Source organism: Hyla sarda, chromosome 4 (genome assembly GCF_029499605.1).
Source record: "Hyla sarda isolate aHylSar1 chromosome 4, aHylSar1.hap1, whole genome shotgun sequence".
NCBI lineage: Eukaryota > Metazoa > Chordata > Amphibia > Anura > Hylidae > Hyla > Hyla sarda.
In genome coordinates this window covers 356,181,911-356,205,343 of record NC_079192.1, presented here as the reverse complement: position 1 = coordinate 356,205,343, position 23,433 = coordinate 356,181,911, and the positions used below count along the sequence as shown (strand labels likewise).

Sequence of the window (23,433 nt, the reverse complement as noted above, 5' to 3'; positions counted from 1 at the left end):
TGCTGGGAGTTGTAGTTTTGCAACAGTTGGAGGTCCGCAGGTTTGAGACCACTGCTGTACGCTGTATCCCTATGCCCGAGCTGCAAAAGATAAAGAAAATAAACGTAAACTTACCTACGTTGGCCTTACGCTGGGGACGGGAACGCCTGAGAGCCGTCAGCCTATCACTGGCCGCAGCGATGTCCCGCCATGGCCAGTGATAGGCTGAGCCCACTGTCATGTAAGAAGCCGGCTTCTTACATGACTGTGGGCTCAGCCTATCACTGGCCGGGGTGAGACATTGCTCCGGCCGGTGATAGGCTGACGGCTGTCCGACGTTCCCGTCCCTAGCGTGAGGCCGACATAGGTAAGTTAAAGTTTTTCTTTATCTTTTGCAGCCCGGGCATAGGGATACAGCGTACAGCAGTGGTCTCAAACCTGCGGACCTCCAGCTGTTGCAAAACTACAACTCCCAGCATGCCCGGACAGCGTTGGCTGTCCGGGCATGCTGGGAGTTGTAGTTTTGCAACATCTGGGGGTCCGCAGGTGGGAGACCACTGGCGTACAGGGAGTAACAGCACCGGCGTCCCCCAGGGCAGTGTTTTCGGGTGACATGTGTGAGTAGTACCCTGCTGGGCTGATAATTGGGGGGGGGGGGAACAGAACAGCGCAGGCGGGTCACGTATGATTAGGTCTCCGATGTGGGGACAGCGCTGCGCTTGGCTGATAATTCATTCCCAAGGGGGAGGGGCCCAACCAGTATTGCGGTATGGGAAAAATCCATATCGTGCAGCCCAAAAATTTCGGTATTTGGTATGAACCGGTATACCGCCCAGCCCTAGCTCAGTGTCTCTCCACTGGATTCGTATCTTCCCTCGAGTGTGGTTCCGCCATCCCACCGCTGCCACCAAATGTTAAGGATGGGTTAATGTGCGGCCTTAATTTGTGAGTGACTACTGCTGTACTATTTTTCCGAGTGTCGACGTAAGAAAATTCACACCAGGCCAGGTTGGTATGAGTTCCCTCCTCGGTATCCCAGGGAGTTCTGTTTATTATACGGAAATCACATTCGTTTTTACAAACTGATAAAAAGGGGAGGGTGAAAGATAAAATTATGCCTCGTTCTATATGCTGATTGGTCATTTGAGCGTAGCGTAGCATAAGTCATTTATGTTGCAAGGCTTTTACCTTGAGATTTCTCAATCTTTCCACAAAGCCCAATGTTAAGACTTCCTGTATCCATAGTCTCCATCTCAAGGTTCTAGTCTTGATTACGGGCAAAGAGCCAGCTGAAATGTCTTGAAATAAGGAAAGCAAAGTTGTTCTGCAATATTTAGCAATAGCATATAGCATTTTAGCATAGGCATATGAGTACAATGGCCCCTCAACATAGCATGATAATCCGTTCCAAATGAACCATCGTTTGTTGAAACCATCGTATGTTGAGGGATCCGTGCAATGTAAAGTATAGGAAGTAATGCTCACCTGTCCCCGCCGCTCCGGACCATCACCGCTGCCCTGGATGTCGCCCTCCATCGCTGTCAGCGTGTCCCTGGGATGTCCCCGATGCACCCAGACGTCGTTGCTTCCCCAGGATCCTCGCTCTCCGTCGCCGCCATCATGTCACTACGCATGCCGCTCCTATTAGATGACGGGACGGCGTGCGTGGCGACGTGATGACGACTGAGAGCGCCGGCAATGGAGGCTATCCCGAAGAGGACGCTCTGGAGCCCCGAGGACAGGTAAGAGACCATCACCGGAGCACATGGGGGCACCATAAACGGCTATCTGGTGGAAGCTGAAGCAGTCTGCGCTGCCGGATAGCCGTTTATGCGATGGCCCCGACATACAAAAGCATCGTATGTTGATGCTGCCTTCAACATGCGATGGCCTCTGAGAGGCCATTGCATGTTGAAATTATCACGTCGGGGCCATCGTAGGGTCACTGTATAGATATAGCGATCAATATATCAGAACATTATAGAACCAACAATAGCACCCTTTATTATGTACATGAGATCAAGTATGTTTATGTATTACTATTCTTTCTTTTATCAGGAAGGTAAAGTTATTAAGAAGACAAGTGGGTTTTCTGGTAAAGGATTTAAGTTTGATGAAACAGAACAAGCTTTGGCAAATGAAAGGAAAAAGCTTCAGAAGGCAGCACTTGGCCTTCAGGATTCAGATGATGAGGACACTGCTCTTGATGTAAGTCTGTATATATGTGGTGATTTCTAAATTAGCTATAATACATATTGCATACAGTATTACATGTAATGTGCACAAAACTACCTACGTTTGTTGTAGTGTGATAACTTTAAGATTAAAAATTGAGATTTGAATTAGAATTTTAAAATGTATAAACCTCATACTTGAGGAAAGGATTAAAGATATGGAACCTCCGGACGGCGCCTTCCTTAGGAATTGAAAAAACTTGCCAGAGCGTTAAAAAGGCAAATTTTTATTCGTAAAATGGTGCAACTTAAAAGTTTCGAATCCGGACCGGATTCTTCGTCAGGCAGTATGAATTACAGGGAAAAAGGCGCCAGTTTTTAAATGTTCAGATAATGAAACTGCCACCGGGTCAGAGGGTAAAAGGGGAAGGGAGATAAAAGAACCGTACAATAAACAGTATGCAGACCATATAACAAAATTGAATTGAATGTCTAACAATGTGATCTATGAACGTGGAAGCTGTTTAACAGAAAAAAACTAATATACTCCTATCCGTACTTACAAGAAAACTGACATCCTAAATTTTAGCCAACCAGCACAAAATCCCTGCTCATGAGTTATGGCCGGTATGGCAACATGAACTAGACAAGGTTTTGCGGCTATACATAAAACCTCCTGTTGAAGCGCTGGAGACACTCAGAATGGAGTGTAAACAAATCTCTCTTTACACTGTAGCAAATCGTTGTAGTGACAAATTATTTGTACCTTGCGGGGCCCGCAGAGATACATATATATAACAAAAACCACTCGTATCCCGCTAGCTCAGTGTGGAATTCCAGCTGGTATAACGAGACATCCCTGCTATTACCTACACCTATCTCCAATTAACCGCATTTAATGCGCATCAACCTGCTAGGAAGGCTTCTTCATTATGTCTAGGCTTAGTGGAGGGCTTCAATCTGAGTGTCTCCAGCGCTTCAAGGAGGTTTTATGTATAGCCGCAAAACCTTGTCTAGTTCATGTTGCCATACCGGCCATAACTCATGAGCAGGGATTTTGTGCTGGTTGGCTAAAATTTAGGATTTCAGTTTTCTTGTAAGTAAGGATAGGAGTATATTAGTTTTTTCTGTTAAACAGCTTCCACGTTCATAGATCACATTGTTAGACATTCAATTCAATTTTATTATATGGTCTGCATACTGTTTATTGTACGGTTCTTTTATCTCCCTTCCCCTTTTACCCTCTGACCCGGTGGCAGTTTCATTATCTGAACATTTAAAAACTGGCGCCTTTTTCCCTGTAATTCATATTGCCTGACGAAGAATCCGGTCCGGATTCGAAACTTTTAAGTTGCACCATTTTACGAATAAAAATTTGCCTTTTTATCGCTCTGGCAAGTTTTTTCAATTCCTAAGGAAGGCGTCGTCCGGAGATTCCATATCTTTAATCCTTTGCTCATTTTCCTACCGGACCGCGGAGGCTGCTACCTTCATTGGCTCATAGTCTATATGTCATCGAAGGTGTTGCACTCTCAGCGCAACACCACATGGTAAGGTGCATTATTTTACATTCATTTTACTGATTACCCCGCAATATTTCACTAGGAGCACACCTCTTTTTGTTCATTTTTACTTTACTAAACCTCATACTTGTCACTTTATTAGTGCTGCTGTTGTAGCTTCTTAATCTGTTAATAATAATTATTTACACCAATCAATCTAGGTTAGGCATTCTCTTTTAGTTTAACACTGTGGAAGTGTATAAGATTGTACTACAGCTGGGCATGAATTGGCCAGACTGTATGAAATTGTATTCATCATTGGTTTACAAAAAAGTATAGTTGACTGTATTATAGGGAATCTGACAACAGCGTCATCCACATTTGCCTTAATACACAGGTTAATAGTGCAGGTGAGGCAGTTTCAAATGCAGTTTACTTTATAAAAATCTGTGCAGCTGTTCTGTTGTAATCCTACAAAAAGAAAATCAGCCTTTCTGAACAATAAAGGCATTCTTAATGCTGTACTAACTATGCTTTTTGCGCGGATAACTTCAATCGAAGGAGGCAGATTTATTGGCTGGAGCAGGTTGGAGAAGCATTACGGTTACACCATTAAGAATGCCCTTATTGCTCAGACTAACTTGCATATTTTCTTTTTTGAGGATTACAACCATATGGCTGCTCAGATTATTTATATGATCAACTGTGCAGCGAAAAGTAACTTATCCCCTATATACCGGATAGGGGATAAATGTCTGATCGCAGGGGAGCCAACTGCTGGGATCTCCTGAAAGGGTCCTGGCTCTCAGATTTAAATTTTTTTTTTTAAAGTATTTAAGTTTTGCAAATTTCAATAACAAACATCGCCAACGTGGCGCAATAGATACAATCACAGACAACAGCACTCCCGAGAGGTCCCAGCTGCCAGCGATAGCATCACACCAGTGAGAGAGCGTACTGCTAGAAAGGCACTCAAATAGCAGAGGAGCAATCCCGAGACCCATCGAGGAAGGCCCAGACAGACAGACAACCAAACACACAGCACACACATGTCCCGGTAAAAGACAGGGGTACGACATGGAGCCAAATTGTGCCCGAACTGTATGCCTGAGCTGAAAATACCGAAATGAGGCACTTCCAGGGATGCCGTAACGTTCTCTCATGTCCGCAAAGGATAGGAAAACCTGATCCTCCCGAAACAGATGAATCACAAATTTGACGCCATGCGAACCCCAAAAACCAGCCTCCTGTAGCCCCTGTAGGTGAGGGAGATGTATATTTCCCCACAAGGGAGTCCTAGGAGATATCAAGGGCTGCGGAAATCTACCCGACACCACAGACCAAACCTTGGCTATAGTCAATAGAGGAGTAATATAGGAAGAGCAAGAGTGATACCTGTAGAGCGTGATGGTCAGGGCTTAATAGAATCCCATGAGCACCCCAGAAAGGGTGGTAGCCGAATTCGACAGATCCAAGTCGATCCACCACGCTGCATATACCAACTGGGAGGCAAGAAAATAATTATAGACATCAGGGGCAGCCAGGCCACCCCTCCGCCTAGGAGCCTGAAGAAGGGCCCGACTGAGTCTGGGAGGCCGTCCCTGCCAATAGAAGGATCCCAGAGCAGTACTTAATACACCAAAGTATTTTTTAGGGCGAATGGATGGGGCCAAGTGAAAAAGATACAAGAATTTAGGAAGATAAATAATTTTGAAAATATTACCAGCTAGGGAAAGAGGGAGTGTGGACCATGCCCTAAGTCTCTCCATGGTGGTGTGCAGGAGGGGCTCCAGGTTCAGAGGAATATAGTCTTATAGGGACGGAGTAACCTCCACACCCAAGTACCGGAAATGAGGAACCACCTGCACACCAGCCGGGAGGGAAGGAGGGAGAAGGACCCCAGAGGAAAGCGCCATAAGGGAGGATTTAGCCCAATTAACCCGCAGGCCCGAGATCATACCAAATCTGTCAAGCAGGTCCATAAGGGACCATAGCGAGCCCTCTGCATCCACCATATATACCAAAGTATCATCAGCATAAAGGGAGACTTTCTCGACTATAGACCCCCTAGGAATGCCACATATACCTGGATCCTTACGAATGGCTGCAGCTAAGGGCTCTATCGCCATCGCAAACAAAAAGGGAGAGAGCGGACACCCCTGCCTAGTCCCACACCCCAAAGAAAAGGGAGCAGACACCTTGAGGTTAGTATGGATACGGGCCCTGGGACTATCATACAGGAGACGAACCCAAGCACAGAACCATGAACCGAACCCAAAAACACCCAACACCTCCTAAAGATAGGGCCACAAGACAGAGTCGAAGGCTTTAAAAAATATCTAAACTGACAACCGCCCCCGCAGGAAACCCCTCCCGAACCGCCGCTATGTTTGACTGCAAGAACTTCACATTCACATCAGTGGCCCTGCCTGGTATAAACCCAGTTTGGTCTGGATGAATGACTGTATCAATAGCCCCGTGGAGACGAGTAGCCAGAACCCTAGCCAGAATCTTAATATCAACATTATAAAGGGAGATGGGTCTATAGGAGCCAGGAAGTACTGTCTCCTTACCAGATTTAGTGAGCACCACAATGAGCCTCCCGCATAGAGTCTGGGAGAGCATCAGCCTCAGCTATAGAATGATATATTTTACAGAGAATAGGGGCCAGTTTCTCCTCATTCATCCTGTACCAATCGCCCACCATTCCGTCCAAGCCCGGAGTTTTTCCACGGGGAAAATCCTTTATAGCCTGGGCCACTTCCACCACCGCATGAGGGGCGCCTCTGCCTGAGCTCTACTAAGCATTGGAAGGGATAGACCCTGTAAAAAGTAAAGGATCTCTCCCTGACAAGGCACAGAGTGAGCATCATACAGGTCAGAATAAAAGTCCCTGAAGACAGCATTAATCATCTGAGGGTCCACCACTACCACCCCATCGCTATCCTTGATACAGGGAATAGAGGCAGGAGGGCAAGCATCCCTAGCCAGATAAGCCAGCAATTTACCATTTTTATCCCCAAATTCAAACTGGGCCGCCTCCCTAGCTGCCAAGCGCAACTGTACCCTGTCCTTTTGAACAACCAAGAGAGATCTCTGAGCCTTAGCCCATGCCCTTTCTTTTTCAGGGGACGGATCCCAGACATACGCAGCCTCAAGGACCCCAACCTCCTGCAGCAATTTAGCCTCCAAGGCCGACCACAACTTCCACTGACCTGCCACACCCGCTATGAAAGCCCCCTAATCGTAGCTTTGTAAGCATCCCACTGGACCAACGGGTCAGAATGGGAGGCATTTTGATGCCAATAGTCAGCATGGGCTACCTCCAGTGCCTCCCCAATCGCTCCTGCCCGCAACCAACCCGGGTGCATGCGCCAAATGCGGGAGGGGGGGGGTACTAAAGACAAGGTGCATCGCAACTAATATGGCAGACTGGTCTGAGATCCCTCTAGTGGTGTAGGAGACTTCTCTTATCGCCGGTAGGAGATCCTTGGATGCCAGCGGCAAATCTATGCGAGAAAACGACCTATGGGCCACCGAGTAAAAAGAGAAGGACGTCTCCGTAGGGTGCTTCCACCTCCAGAGGTCCGTCAAGTCCAACGCCAAATGCCAAGCATTAAACGAAACAGACCCAGTGTCAGCAGCAGTGGTGCTGTCGAGGACTGGATCAGGAACTACATTGAAGTCACCTATGCTGAGGAGAGGGTCAGAAGGAAAATAAAGCAATTTGTTAGTGATGAGTTCTAACAACTCAGCCTGAAAGGGGGGGGGGGGACATACACAGAAACAAGGACAAAGGAAAAAGACCCCATAGAGCAATGCAGAATAACAAACCTCCCGAAATTATCACAAACCACCTGAGAGACGGCCAATGGCAGGGCCTTTGTAATCAAAACAGATACCCCTCTAGCATACGTAGAATACACCGCATGGTAACCCCTCACTATCCAGGCCTGTTTAAGGGCCAAGACTTTCTGACCCGTAACAAGAGTCTCTTATAAACAAATAACATGGGGAGACATACGCTTCACAAAGTCCAGACACAAGACTCTCTTAAACTTAGAGTTGAGTCCCCTAATATTCCAACTTACCACCTTCAACGTCCCCATCTTGGCAAAGGAAGGCACAGACTAACAGGAGAGACCAACGGAGGGCCAGGCCGGGGGGGGAGGCCAAGCACCGGGACCACACACCCCCACACACACCACAAAAGACCAAACAAACAGACCAACAACAAAAACGAACAACACCACAAAAGAAACGACAAGGCATAACAAATGCACCAACAAAACCCTGTCTAGCACTAAACTGGTGCAGACCTAGATCCGGAAATACTAAACTCACGGGAGGTTAGCAAGAACTAGCGACCTAACTAATCCACACCCAACCCCCACTAACTAAAACTGACCCATTCCCTGGGAACCCCTGCAAAGATAAATAGCAGGAGTCCAGAGCAGGAGACCATGGCCGAAAAACTATAGACAGGACCTAAGTGGGAAACTACCCGGGGCCTAAACCTAGGGCCTAACACTAACTAGCTAGATTTCAAGGCCAATAAAGTTCAGCAGCAGCAAGCAGACAGGAGCTCAGTCCAGAGGAGCTGCATCTGGAGCCGCATCCACCCACTGCAGAGCCTCAGATGGGGAGGTGAAGAACCTGGCAGTAGTCCCATCCACCACCTGAAGGCGAGCTGGAAACAGCATAGCATAACGATATCCCTTGGTTCTTAGGTGGAGGCGAACTTCGGGGAACTTCATGCTTTGTTTATGTAATTCCAACCTGAAATCCGGATAAAAGGCACCCGATTCACCTTTGAGGCGGACCGCTCTGAGGATAGTCTATCTTGATAGTGGAGGAGCTTTGCCAAAAACGGTCAAGGCGGAGCCCCGGGAGGTGGCGGCCGCCGGCACCCTATGTGCTCTCTCCACAGTAAAGTAGGGTGAGAAGGTGTCAGACGGCAACAGTTCTTTCAGACATTTTTCAAGGAAGACCACAGGATCTGCTCCTTCCACTCTTTAAGGGAGACCCACCAGGCAGATATTATTGCGCCTAAGTCTGTTTTCAAGGTCGGTAGCCCTATCCAGTACGGTTTGAATTTGTCGCTGCATGGAGGATAGCTGCGCAAGAATAGGCTGTAGGGTATCTTCGATGGTGGACACCCTACGTTCCACCTCCCCATTATGTTCACGGAGCTTCTGAGTCTCATGTCATGTCTCAAGTCCTGCTGGAGCTCATCAACCTTTGAGACCATCAGGGTTTGGCAAGAGGTGAACGCAGCCAACAGCTGAGTGAACTTCGGGTCCACAGAATCCACCAGTAGGAGGAATGAGGAGGGAAGTCACATCTCTCAGCCAGGAGAGCCAGAGAACATAGAGGGGGAAGGTGCCGGAGACCAGGGGGTCTACGGAAACAAATACCTTTGAGTAGTTGACAGACTAAAGGATGTCTACTATAGGAATGACATCTATAGGGAGATGTTTATAGGAAATTGTTGAACGATAAAGGTTAATTGTTCTGTAGGCTTTACCAGAATCGAAAAAAGCTGTTAAGAAATTTAAGATGTGGGATATAGATGCTCATAAGGGATTCAAATGTTGTTGATCGCATCAATTAGACCAAAGTCCCCAGGCTGATCTGTAAGCTGATTTGGTACCAGGGGCCCATGAATCTGAAAGGATGTTCTGAGTTAATTTTGAAAATTGGAAGTCAGATCTTGGTGACCTGAAATCAGCCAAGCGACCAGAAGTAGTTGGCACGACAGAATCAGGGTGACAATTTCCTTGAGGATCAAGGAGGAGATCTTGAGTGGAGGGAAGAAGACGAGGAAGGTCTATGAGGAGGTGCAAAATTTGGGGAAACCACGATTGAGTTGGCCCCAACGGAGTGATGAGAATCAGAGTAGATTTCTGGATCGAAATTTGGAACAGGACCCGAGGAATGAGATTGAATGGGGGAAATGCACATAGTCTTCTGAAGCCAAAATTGAAGGAAGGCGTTCACTCCAAGCTTCTGGGTCCGGACGCCAACTGAAAAATAGAGGTAATTGAGTGTTTAGGTGGGAAGCAAAGAGGTCCAGATGAAGGGGACCCCATAAAGAATTGATTCATTGAAAAATTGGAAGATGATGTTTCCAATCGCTGGAGTGCGTAAGGTAGCGAGAGTACCAATCCGCCACTGAATTGGAAATTCCCAGAAGGTTTTCCGCTTTCAGAACAATATTCCTGTCCAGACAGAAATGCCCAAAATCTTTGACAAAATCTTCAAGAATCTTGGATGTCATACCTACTAAATGATTGATGTATTGGACAGCGGAAATGTTGTCCATGCAAAGGAGGACACAACAATGGGAGGAATTTTTTGCACAACGTTTTAAGGCAAAAAAAATCCCGCTAGTAACTCCAGACAATTTATGTGCAAGTGGGATTCTGATGGGGACCATTTTCCCCCAGTAGAAAGAGAACCGCAGTGAGATCCCCATCCGGAAAGACTTGCATCCCATTCTATAATGATGTCTGGATTCGGATGGAAGATCGCCTTCCTGTTCTAGGCTTCTATGTGAGCGAACCACCAAAGAAGTTCTTCTTTGGCCTCTAAAGATAGGGGAATTTCGTCTGAGTAACAGAGACCTTCTCTTAAATGCCGAATCTTTAGGCGTTTGAGAGCTCTGTAATGAAGAGGAGCTGGGAAAATGGCTTGAATGGAGGATAAGAGACCCACAATTCGAGCAGCCGTCCTCAAAGATATTATATCTTTGCGGAGAACTTGTCAGATTTCTTTCCGAATGGTTTTCAGTCTTCTTGGGGGAAGGCTTAAAGTGGTCAACTGAGTGTTGATCATGAAGCCTAAAAATTCCTGATCCTGATATGGAACTGGGACTGATTTCTTAAAATTTATGAGAAAACCCAGAAGTGTAAGGAGAGACAGTGTCCAGTTCATGTGGAGCAAAAGTAACTCTTTTGATTGGGCCATAAGGCGAATATCGTCAAGATAAATAAGACGAACTCCTCAAACTTCTGAGAGAGGCAACAACTGGTTTCAGAAGTTTTGTAAAACACCAAGGGGCTGATGACAGCCCGAAAGGGAGGCAAGTGAACTGCCATTTTTAATCTTTCCAAAGAAATTGAAGGAAAATTTGAGATGAAGGATGAATTGGGATTGTTAGATATGCATCCTTTAAATCTATTTTCATCAACCAATCGTTTTTCAATATTATGCCCTCCATTTTGAAATGGCGATAAATCACTAGATTGTTCAAGAGTTTCAAATCGATCACTGGTCTGTGACCTCCGTCCTTCTTTTTTACTAGAAATAAATTGCTGATGAAACCTGGTGATTGAAGAGGAACTGGAATAATTGCCTGTTTGGTAATTAAATCTTTGATTTCTTGGTCTATAAGATTTTTGTCCGATAGTGAAAACTGAATTGGATGTGGTAGGTAGGTTTGGACGGGAGGGGTGACAAATTCTATTTGGTAACCATTGACTGTGTTTAGTATCCAAAGGTAAGATGTAATCCTAATCCAATTGTGGGAAAAATACAAGTCTTCCCCCTAATGGAATGTCTTGGGAAGAAGACTGGGTTAGCCTTACCTGTGGGAGGTCTGGATCTGGAACGGGGGTAGCCTATTTGACCTCGTGCTCACCATGGTCTGCCCCTGTATGGGGAAAAAGGGGAAGGTCTTGCAAATTGTGAGGATGGTTGGGGATAGGAGCCTTTGTCGACATATTTATTAAAGTCTTTAATGAAGTCTTCCCCAAATAACATGCCCCTGGTGGGATTAGGGGGCTCTACCGTGGCCAAATTGGTAAGTTGGGGGTCAACGTTCATCAAAATCGAGCGTTTCCGCTCATTGTAGAGGGAAGCATTAGCATTTCCAAAAATACAAATTGCTCTTTAAGCCCAGCCTTTAAGGGTTTCGGTGTCCACTGGGGTGTTGGAAGTGGGGGGCTTCTTAGGCCAAATCTAATATTTTGGTAAGTGGACCCAGTAGGTCCATTAACTTGTCCTGACAGGACTTAAAGCACTCCCTTCTTTGGATTCTTTCCAGACTTGAAAATGAATTTTGAAATCAGTGGATCCAATTCTGGAGTGCAAGAAGCATTATTTGGCAGTGTGGGACGAGGGCATTCTGCCTTCAACTTACTGCATGATGGGCGGTCTAGAGGTTTGTTAGCTGGTATAGATAAAAATTCGGCTAACTTAGAATTTGGTAACCATTCCCCAAATGGTGGGTGGCATATTAAGGCCAGATCAAAATATTGGTCTCCAGATTCAGTCATCAGTGTCTTCCTTACTGCCAGGGTCATCATGATTTTAATCACTTTCCTCCGAGAGGTAAAGAATTTCATCAACATCTTCAATATTAGAGTCAGCCGTCTCATCAGAGGAATAAACTCGGTAGGAGTCAGGTTTAGCTCTGAAGCTAGATTTCTTAACCCTAATTGTTTGAGCTTCCTCACAGGTTGAGGGTGAATAACGTGGTCTATGAGAGCCACTACTGGTGGAGGTCTGTTTAGGCTCAATATTGTGAGACTGTACCGTATCTTGGGGTACTCCTGAGGTATGTTTACTGCTTTTAGAAGAGTAAGGGTTGTCAGATGTATGGCGCTTCTTTGGATTTTGCCTTACCTGGCCCCTTGAATCCCTTAGCAAGATGGGATACAGACTCCTCTGGAGACCAGAATTGGTCTGATGGAGGGAGGGGAGGTAAAGGTCCAATAGTCACAGAATTAGAGCAAGCTATCGCCATGGAGACAGATTTCTCAATAGAATTTTGCAGGGCAGAAACTGCGGATTGTACTGCTGTATGTATGGACCTGGATACAGATCTGGACCTGGATGTAAATAAATGAAATGTGAGCGTTAATGAATATATAGAATAATAGTTTATTAACTTTCACCAGAGTATATAGTGTGTAAAATAAATGGACTATATGTACTGAAAACGACCACAGGGTGGCAGTAGAGGATAAGGGATGAATTTGTGACTAGCGTTACTGTAGCGATATGCATAATGCGTCAGCAGGGCTCTGTCACTCTAAGGAGCCCACAAACTTTTGACAGGGGATGATCTCCCTGTCAGAAGTCACTCGAGACTTGCACGAACACCCGAGAGAGAAGACGGGGAAGCGCTCGAGCCACAAGAATGGCGGCGGTGACGCCGAAAGATAAAAGATGAAGAGAACGGATTAATGAATCTAGAAGGTAATAAGGAGATGGAATGAGGGTCCGGAACGAACAGGGCAAGATGGAGAATACAGTGAGGAAGGAAATAAAGGGATAAATGACAGAAAAATATAAAATATGGAGGAAAATAGTATAAATAAAAAATTGCCGAAAAAATATAGGAAAATAAATAATACACACACACATATGTATGTAGATATTTCGGAATACACACATACACACACATAATAGTAATTATGGAGAAATATAGGGAAAGAAAGATACTTTAATAAATAAATGGGAGAATAAACAAATTAATGAAAATAAGTAATTAAATATAATGTGAGAAATTTTCTGTGAGAAAAATAACCACTTATCTTGACACACTGCTGAGCAGCAAAGGATGATACCTGAGTCTGTCACCTATATCAACTGTAATGCTACCTGATTGGCTAATGTTATGAGACATCATACTAGGTTACATCCTAGGTTGCACATTCATATGCATTTGTGGTTGAGCCAACATATTTTGAAACTTTAGGCCAGCCTGATTACAGCAATACCAGATTTGTATAGTTTGTCATGTTTTACTAGTGTTAAAAAAAAAATTCTGATATTTTTAGAATTTTTGTTAAATGCCATTCTCTGACCCCTGTAGCTTCTTTTTTTTTTCCTTTCGCATACAAGGCTGTATGAGGGCTCATTTTTTGTGCCATAATCAGCTTTTTTTGTATCGGTACCATTTTGGTATTGATCTGACTTTTTAATCGCTTTTAACTTTTTCTGGGATGTTATAAAAATGTCATTTTTTTTTTCTTTACACTTTATTAGTCCCTTAGGAGACTTTTAGGAGGAATCATTAGATTCCTCATACAGATCAATAGAGTTCTATTGAATTCCATTGATCTGTGTGCTGTGCACTCCATTGATTGAGCCTAGTCAATCCAGACTCTATCAATGACAGAGCCAGGGACACCAGTGAAGCAGAGGTAAGCCCTCCGGCTACCTCTACAGTGGATCGCACCCCCCCCGTGATGACTAAGGGTCCAGCTTGACCCGAAACGCGTTGGTGTTACCTGTGCATTCCATTTGATCCGTAATAAAGAACCTGTTGCATTCATCCCGCGCTGGAAATCTCTTCCTTTTTCTGCACTGCTTGAACCGGGAACACTGCCGGCTAATCCAGACGCAGGTGTAAGCATTCAGCCGAGGAGAGCCGTCATTTTTGCTAAACATATACATGTGGTGTCACCGCATGTGTAAATGTCGCAACCTTTAAAACAAATGTTAATTAAACAACACGGTCAGTGGCGTACACATATTTTTGATCTCTTCGTATATCTTAAAATGAATTAAAAAGTGATGAAAAAGTCCTGTGGCAACAAATGGTACCAATAGAAACTACAGATTACGGCGCTAAAAATGAGCCCTTATATACAGAAAAATAAAAGTGGTTAATTGAGTGATGGCATTACTTAGTACGGTGGCGCAATAACAAGCCATCTTATGCGTCGGCAGATGGAAAATTAAGTTTTTTTTTTTTTAAAGTATTTAGATTTTGCAATTTTATAGAATATACAGTACCGACAAGGTAAAACAGAAAAAGTCTCCACAGGTCCCAGAGACCAACCCATAACACAGGAATTCAAGGAAGGATTTAACACTCGCCACCAGCATAGAAGGGCTATATCTGAGACCTGACTGGAGAAAGGCCTAACACAGACAGACAGAAACAAACACACAAGCTCACATCCCAGTAACCCTCACCCCTCCCCCTCCCATAAAACAGTAGCATTCAATAGGAGACCTACTAGGACAATCTAGCTGAAACATCAAGCAAGAGCCAGGGGGGTCCAGACCTTATCAAATTTCTAAGGGCACTTGTGACTCACATACAATGCCTGGTACAACAGACTAAGCCATCTGGACGGGGGAAGGGGAGGTATCCTTCCAGGTCATCAGGACCACTTTACAGGCACAAAAGAGAAGGAAGAAGGATCAGTAGGTGTCTATGGATACCAGAAACAACCCCATTAATAACTCCCAACAGGCACACCACAGGCATGAGTATAAAGGGGAAGTCCAAGTTATCAGCTAAAAACCCCATCTCTTCCCTCCAAAAGGTGGCAACAACAGGACAGTCCCAAACAGCATGCAAAAAGGTACCTACCTCCCGAAAAGCAATGAAAACACAAATCAGAAGAGTAAACACCTATACGCTTCAATTTGGCAGGGGTATAATATAGCCTAAGTACATACAGTCATGGCCATAAATGTTGGCATCCCTGAAAGTATTTCTCACAGAAAAGGATTGCAGTAACATGTTTTGCTATACACGTTTATTCCCTTTGTGTGTATTTGAACTAAACCAAAAAATGAGACTAAAAAGCAAATTGGACATAATGTCACACCAAGCTAAAAAAAAAAAATTGGCTGGACAAAATTATTGGCACCCTTAACTTAATATTTGGTTGCACACCCTTTGGAAAAAATAACTGAAATCAGTCGCTTCCTATAACCATCAGTAAGCTTCTTGCACCTCTCAGCCGGAATGATGAACCACTCTTCCTTTGCAAACTGCTCCAGGTCTCTCTTATTGGAAGGACGCCCAACAGCAAGTTTAAGATCTCTCCACAGGTGTTCAATGGGATTTAGATCTGGACTCATTGCTGGTCACTTCAGAACTCTCCAGCACTTTGTTGCTATCCATTTCTGGGTGCTTTTTGACGTATGTTTGGGGTCATTTTCCTGCTGAAAGCCCAAGCTTTCTGACAATGGGCTGTACAGTGCAACACAAAATCCGTTGGTAATCCTCAGATTTCATGATGCCTTGCACACATTCAAGGCACCAAGTGCCAAAGGCAGCAAAACAACCCCAAAATATAATTGAACCTCCACCATATTTCACTGTAGGTACTGTGTTCTTTTCTTTGTAGGCCTCATTCCATTTTCGGTAAACAGTAGAATGATGTGCTTTACCAAAAAGCTCTATCTTGGTCTCATCTGTCCACCAGACATTTTCCCAGAAGGATTTTGGCTTACTGAAGTTTATTTTGGCAAAATGTAATCTTGCTTTGTGTCTCAGCAGTGGGGTCCTCCTGGGTCTCTTGCCATAGCATTTTATTTAAATGTTGATGGATAGTTCGCGCTGACACTGATGCTTCCTGAGCCTGCAGGACAGCTTGAATATCTTTGGAACTTGTTTGGGGCTGCTCCGGACTATCCTGCGTTGACACCTTTCATCAATTTTTCTCTTCTCTCCTTGCCCAGGGAGATTAGCTACAGTGCCTTGGGTTGCAAACTTCTTGATAATGTTGTGCATTGTGGACAAAGGCAAATCTAGATCTCTGGGGATGGACTTGTAATCTTGAGATTGTTGATATTTTTCCACAATTTTGGTTCTCAAGTTCTCACAGTTCTCTTCTCCTCTTTGTCCATGCTTAGACACTCAGACACACAATGCAAAATACTAAGTAAACTTCTCTCCCTTTTATCTGCTGTCAGGTGTGATTATTATATTGCCCACACCTGTTACTTGCCCTAGGTGAGTTTATCGGCTCCTGCGATATGAAGCGGGATCGCGCCGCGATCCCACATCATATCGCGTCGGTCCCGGCACTCATCAACAGCCGGGACCCGCAGATAATACCACACCGCCGATCGCAGCTATGTGCGGTATTAACCCTTTAGTGAAAGTGACCCGGCTCAGTCAGGCTGTTCGGGACCACCGCGGTGAAATCGCGGCATCCCGAACAGCTTACAGGACACCGGGATGGCCCTTACCTGCCTCCTCGGTGTCCGATCGACGAATGACTGCTCCGTGCCTGAGATCCAGGCAGGAGCAGTCAGGCGCCGATAACACTGATCACAGGCCAGTGATCTGTGCAAGAGATCAGTGTGTGCAGTGTTATAGGTCCCTATGACCTATAACACTGCAAAAAAAAAGTTACAAAAAAAGTGTTAATAAAGGTCATTTAACCCCTTCCCCTAATAAAAGTTTTCCCATAAAAAAAATAGTGTAAAAAAATAATAAAAATAAACATATGTGGTATCGCCGCGTGTGTAAATGTCCGAACTATAAACATATATCATTAATTAAACCGCACGGTCAATGGTGTATGCACAAAAAAATTCAAATTTTTTTTTTAAAAAGCGTATTTTTGGTCACTTTTTATACCATTAAAAAATTTATAAAAAGTGATCAAAAAGTCCGCTCAAAATAAAAATCATACCGATAAAAACTTCAGATCACGGCGCAAAAAATAAGTCCTCATACCGCCCTGTGCGTGAAAAAATAAAAAAGTTATAGGGGTCAGAAGATGACATTTTTAAACGTATACATTTTCCTGCATGTAGTTATGATTTTTTCCAGAAGTACTACAAAATCAAACCTATATAAGTAGGGTATCACTTTAACCGTATGGACCTACAGAATAATAAGGTGTAATTTTTACCGAAATATGCACTGCGTAGAAACGGAAGCCCCCAAAAGTTACAAAATGGCGTTTTTTCTTCGATTTTGTCGCACAATTATATATTTTTCCGTTTCGCCGTGAATTTTTGGGTAAAATGACTGTCACTGCAAAGTAGAATTGGTGACGCAAAAAATTAGCCATATTATGGATTTTTAGGTGGAAAATTGAAAGGGTTATGATTTGAGGAAAAAACGAAAGTGCAAAAAACTGAAAAACCCTGAGTCCTTAAGGGGTTAAAGGAGCATCACATTCTTGGAACAATCTTATTTATCCACAATTTTGAAAGGGTGCCAATAATTTTGTCCTGCCAATTTTTGGAGTTTGGTGTGACATAATGTCTAATTTGCTTTTTTTCCTCCGTTTTTTTGATTTAGTTCCAATACACACAAAGGGAATAAACGTGTATAGCAAAACATGTTCCTTCAATCCTTTTCTGTGAGAAATACCTAATTTTCTTGAAAAATTTCAGGGTAGCCAACATTTACAGCCATGACACTGTCTAGATTGATTCAACAAATCTCTACTACTAACTACAGTAGAGTAAGAAGAACCCTCAACCTCCTTCCTCTGGCATTCAAACTAGTACGAGATTTCAACCACCCAATTACAATAAGCTTCTGAGAAAGGATTAGGCCCCAACGACTGGAGAAGAACATAGGACTGAGTAAGGGGTTTAGAAAGATCTGTGGTGCCCAGGAGAAGTTCCACATCAGAAAATGCAGGAGTAAACGTCAAGGAGCCAAACTGCGCCTGAACCACATGCCTAAGCTGAAGACACCTATAAAAGCCATTCCAGGGATTCCATAATGTTCCTTCATGTCTGAAAAGGGTAAGAAAACCTGAACCTCTCCAAACAAGTGGATCACAAATTTTACTCAGAGTTCCCCAGAAGCCGGCTTCCTGTAACCCATGCAGGTGTGGAAAATGCGCATTCCTCCACAAGAGTGCCCTAGGAGATACCAAGGGTTGTGGAAATTTACTTGACACCACCGCCCACACTTTAGCTTTTGTCTGAAGGGGAATAAGAAAAGATGAGTGAATATGGTACTTGTAGAGTGAGTTAGTAAGAGCTTCGTAGGAACCCATAAACGCACCAGCCAAGGCAGTAGCAGAATTCGAAAGATCCAGGTCAATCCACCACGCTGCATTAAACAGTTGGGAGGCAAGAAAATAGTTATAGACATCAGAGGCGGCCAGTCCGCCATACCGTTTAGTGGCCTGGAGGAGAGCCCGACCAAGTCTGGGAGGCTTGCCCTGCCAATAGAAGGATCCCAGAGCACCACATAAGAGAAACTTAGGAATGTAAATAATTTTTAAATGTGTGAATCCTGCTGGCTAGGGACAAAGGAAGCGAGGACAAGGCATTCAACCTTTCCCCAGTGGAGCTCAAAAGTGGTTTCAAATTCAGAGAGATACTCCGCAAGGGATGCTGTAACCTCCACTCCTAGATATCTAAAACGAGGAACCACCTGCAGACCTGCTGGAAGGGCAGAGGGAAGAGGTACCCGGGGGAAAGCGCCATCAGGGAGGACTTAGCCCAGTTGACCCGCAACCCCAAAATCGAACTAAACTGGTCAAGTAGGTCAAATAAAGGCAGGAGAGAACCTTCTGCATCAGCCAAGTACACTAACGCATCATCTGCATATAGGGATACCCCTGGGTATGCCACAAAAAGTGGGATCCTTACGGATGGCCGTCGCTAAAGGCTCCACCACAAATGCAAATAAGAAAGGGGATAGTGGACATCACTGCCTCATCCCGCGACCTAAGGAAACGGATGCAGAGACATATCCAAATCAGTGCGAATGCGGGACATAGGGTTATCATATAACAGGCGGACCCAAGCACAGAAATGGGGACCAAACCCAAGTGCTCCCAGAACCTTCCAGAGATAGGGCCATACAACTGAATAAAAGGCCTTGTAGACATCTAAACTCACTACCATTCCAGAAGGAAATCCTGCCCCCACTGCCGCAATATTAAGTTGCAGGTGCATAACCTTAACATCAGTAGCTCTACCCGACACAAACCCAGTTTGGTCAGAATGAATGACAGGTAGCCAGCACTCTAGCCTAAATTTTTGTCAACATTGAGAAGGGAAATGGGTCTGAGAATTAGGTAGCAACGGATCCTTATCAGGCTTGGGGAGTACAACAATCAATGCCTCCCTCATAGTCTGGAAAAGATTCTGCGACAGCTACAGAGTGAAACAATCTGAGTATAGGGGTCAGCTTCTCCTCATTCATCCCTTACCGGTAACCAATCATTCCATCTATACCCGGGTTCTTCCCAGAAGGAAGATCCCTCAAACAATGACAGTGGAGGATCAGGAGAGTCACCCCTAGGATGGTCTAGAGAACTGGCTCAGCGCTTTCGCCGCATGGACAGAGACTTAAGCAGCAAGCGGGGTCTGAGCACTCCCAGTGAGACGACCACAAGATCAGGAGGACCCATCATCAGAGGAGGTATCCTCATCACAAGTCAGCCGAGAGGCTTCAGCATGTTGTTTGGACCTCTTATTCCTGTTATTATTGCGGGAGCCACCCATGGCTGACAGGGCCACTCAGAGAGCAGGTAGAAAGTAACTAGGAACACAGTCCAAGGAGCACATGTCACCCCAATCAGTAAAGCAGAGCGCAGCAAGACACAACAAGTCCCAGCAATCCCAGAGGCTGCCCACAAGGGTACTCAGTCGGAGAGCAAGGTAGCAGGCAGTCCAGGCAGCATGTATCAATTGTGCAGAAGAGACCTCCTGAGGGGCACCGTAGGGTGCAATGGAGTTCACAGCTGTCAGCAGGAACTTGAGAAACAAATGGAGCGCAGGGTAGTGGGGTCACAGCAGCAGCCCAGGCAGTCCCTTTACCAATAACAGGCCCCGCTATGTTAAGTCCAGGTAGCACATATAGAGGACCAAAGGACAAGATGTCCGCTCTCTCCCCCTCCAGCAAGCTCCCGCCGGCTGTAGGAGTTGCTATAGCAACCAGGGGGAGAAGGATTGGCCCACAATGGCCTCGGGATTCCTATACAGGGCAGCCCAGGACCTCACAGCAGCTGGGGAGAGCCTCTGAACACCACACCGCAAGCATCCAGGGACCCGAGGATCGCGCCGCTTGTCAACAGCAGCCGCGGCCAGTCTCCAGCCAACTCACTGCAGGGACCCAGGAGACAGCAGTGTCGGGAGCCGCCCGCTCCTCCCAGGGACACCGGAGCCAGACAGGAAGCACCAATGGAGGATCCCGCAGCTCCTTGGAGACCAGCCAGGTGAAGACCAGCCGGACAGGGTAAGTATGCAGGGTAAATTAGGCTGGGGTAGCAGGAGCCCTCACACTATGCAGCCGCTCACTCCGGCATCCAGACCATGCCCCAATAAAGTGGTGTGATTTTTAGAAAAGGAGGAGGAAAAAACAAAAGTGCAAAAAAAATTTTTTTTTACAAAAAATGTGGTGACTGTGTCTAAAGTGGAAGTTCCCAGTAGCTCAGTGGAGCTCACGGAACTTATGAGCTAAAATGTAGGAGGAGGGTTCCCTTACCTGCCTCCGAAAGCAAATTCATTGATGTAGCCTGGCTTAGCCAAGCTAGATAACTGGATCGCTGTTCACACAGTAAAATGCTGTGCCATAGGGCATAGCATTATACAGTAAAGGCAATCTAATGATTGCATATAAAAGTTAAAACGTGTAAAATAAAAAGTGAAAAAAATCCAAAATCCAAAATCGCCTCATAGATCAGAATATTTTTTATAAAAAAAAAAAACATTAAAAAGTCCCAGTTGATTTGAAAAAATGTAACAGATTTGTACATAACTTATATTTAAAAATCTTAAAGGGATACTCCAGAGGGAAACATTTTTTTTTTAATCAACTGGTTAAAAAAAAGTTTGTAAATTACTGCTATTTTAAACATCTTAATCCTTCCAACACTTATTAGCTGTTGTATGCTCCACAGGAAATTATTTTCTGCTGACACTTCTGTGGCAGGCACGGTCCAGAGTAGGAGCAAATTACCATTGCAATCCTCTCCTGCTCTGCACTGTTCTTGACACAGACAGAGGTGTCAGCAGAGAGCACTAGTCAGGCAGAAAAGAACCATACAACTTCCTGTAGAGCATGCAGCAGCTGATAAGTACTGGAAGGATTAAGATTTTTAAAAGTAATTTCCAAATATTTTTAACTTTTTGGCACCAGTTGATTTTCCCCAAAAAATAAATGTTTTCCACTGAAGTCTTCCAGTACTTCTCAGCTGCAGTATGCTACAGAGAAAGTTGTATGGTTCTTTTTTTTGTCTGACCACAATGCTCTCTGCTGACACATCTGTCCGTGTCAGGAACTGTCCCGAGCAGAAGAGGTTTGCTGTGGGGATTTGTTCCTTCTCTGGACAGACTTTAAAAGTGCAACATTCCAAGGTCTCGCTCTTTGTGACAAGCAAAGAGAAAGCTGGATATAGAGGTTGGGAGTAGATAACAAATATCTTTTTCCAGCATTAGAAATGGCATATAAATATATACAGTGCATAGTGAAAGTATTCTGCCCCATTGAACTTTTCGACCTTATGCCACATTTCAGGCAAACATAAAGAGATAAAACTGTAATTTTTTTTGTGAAGAATCAACAAGTGGGACACAATCATGAAGTGGAACGAAATTTATTGGATATTTCAAACTTTAACAAATAAAAAACTGAAAAATTGGGCATGCAAAATTATTCAGCCCCTTTACTTTGTGCAGCAAACTCTCTCCAGAAGTTCAGTGAGGATCTCTAAATGATCCAATGTTAACCTAAGTGACTAATGATAAATAGAATCCACCTGTGTGTAATAAAGTCTCCGTTTAAATGCACCTGCACTGTGATAGTCTCAGAGGTCCGTTTAAATACCGGAGAGTATCATGAAGAACAAGGAACACACCAGGCAGGTCTGAGATACTGTTGTGGAGAAGTTTAAAGCCGGATTTGAATACAAAAATATTTCCCAAGCTTTAAACATCCCAAGGAGCACTGTGCAAGCGATAATATTGAAATGGAAGGAGTCAGACCACTGCAAATCTATGAAGACCTGGGCGTCCCTCTAAACTTTCAGCTCATACAAGGAGAAAACTGATCAGAGATGCAGCCAAGAGGCTCATGATCACTCTGGATGAACTGCAGAGATCTACAGCTGAGGTGGGAGACTCTGTCCATAGGACAACAATCAGTCGTATACTGCACAAATCTGGCCTTTATGGAAGTGGCAAGAAGAAAGCCATTTCTTAAAGATATCCATAAAAAGTGTTGTTTAGTTTGCCACAAGCCACCGTGGGAGACACACCAAACATGTGGAAGAAGGTGCTCTGGTCAGATGAAAACAAAATCGAACTTTTTGGCAACCATGCAAAATGTTATGTTTGGCGTAAAAGCAACACAGCTCATCACCCTGAACACGCCATCCCCACTGTCAAAGATGGTGGTGGCAGCATCATGGTTTGGGCCTGCTTTTCTTCAGCAGGGAGAGGGAAAATGGTTAAAATTGATGGGAAGATGGATGGAGCCAAATACAGGACCATTCTGGAAGAAAACCTGATGGAGTCTGCAAAAGACCTGAGACTGGGACGGAGATTTGTCTTCCAACAAGACAATGATCCAAAACATAAAGCAAAATCTACAATGGAATGATTCACAAATAAACATATCCAGGTGTTAGAATGGCCAAGTCAAAGTCCAGACCTGAATCCAATAGAGAATCTGTGGAAAGAACTGAAAACTGCTGTTCACAAACGTTCTCCATCCAACCTCACTGAGCTCGAGCTGTTTTGCAAGGAGGAATAAGCAAAAATGTCAGTCTCTCTATGCAAAACTAATAGAGACATACCCCAAGCAACTTACACCGGTAATCGCAGCAAAAGGTGGGGCTACAAAGTATTAACTTAAGGGGGCTGAATCATTTTGCATGCCCAATTTTTAATTTTTTTTTTTTTTTTAAGTTTTAAATATCCAATAAATTTCGTTCCACTTCATGATTGTATCCGACAAAATTTGTTTTATATCTTTGTTTGAAGCTTGAAATGTGTCAAAAAGTTCAAGGGGGTCGAATACTTTCACTATGCCCTATAAATGGCGTGGATCTGGGTAAGCCATGTTGTAGGTTATCTGAATCATCATGTGGCAT

The 23,433-nt window shown here is 44.5% G+C and overlaps 1 protein-coding gene across 1 annotated transcript in view; it reads left to right on the top strand.

Annotated features, from left to right (window-relative positions):
* Positions 1-23,433, top strand: part of DDX46 (DEAD-box helicase 46) — a gene marked incomplete in the record, with an annotated part of 414,922 nt that overhangs the window by 297,428 nt on the left and 94,061 nt on the right. Inside the window, 1 exon segment of the mRNA XM_056516636.1 lies at positions 2,038-2,187. Coding sequence (XP_056372611.1) covers positions 2,038-2,187 — 150 coding nt within the window.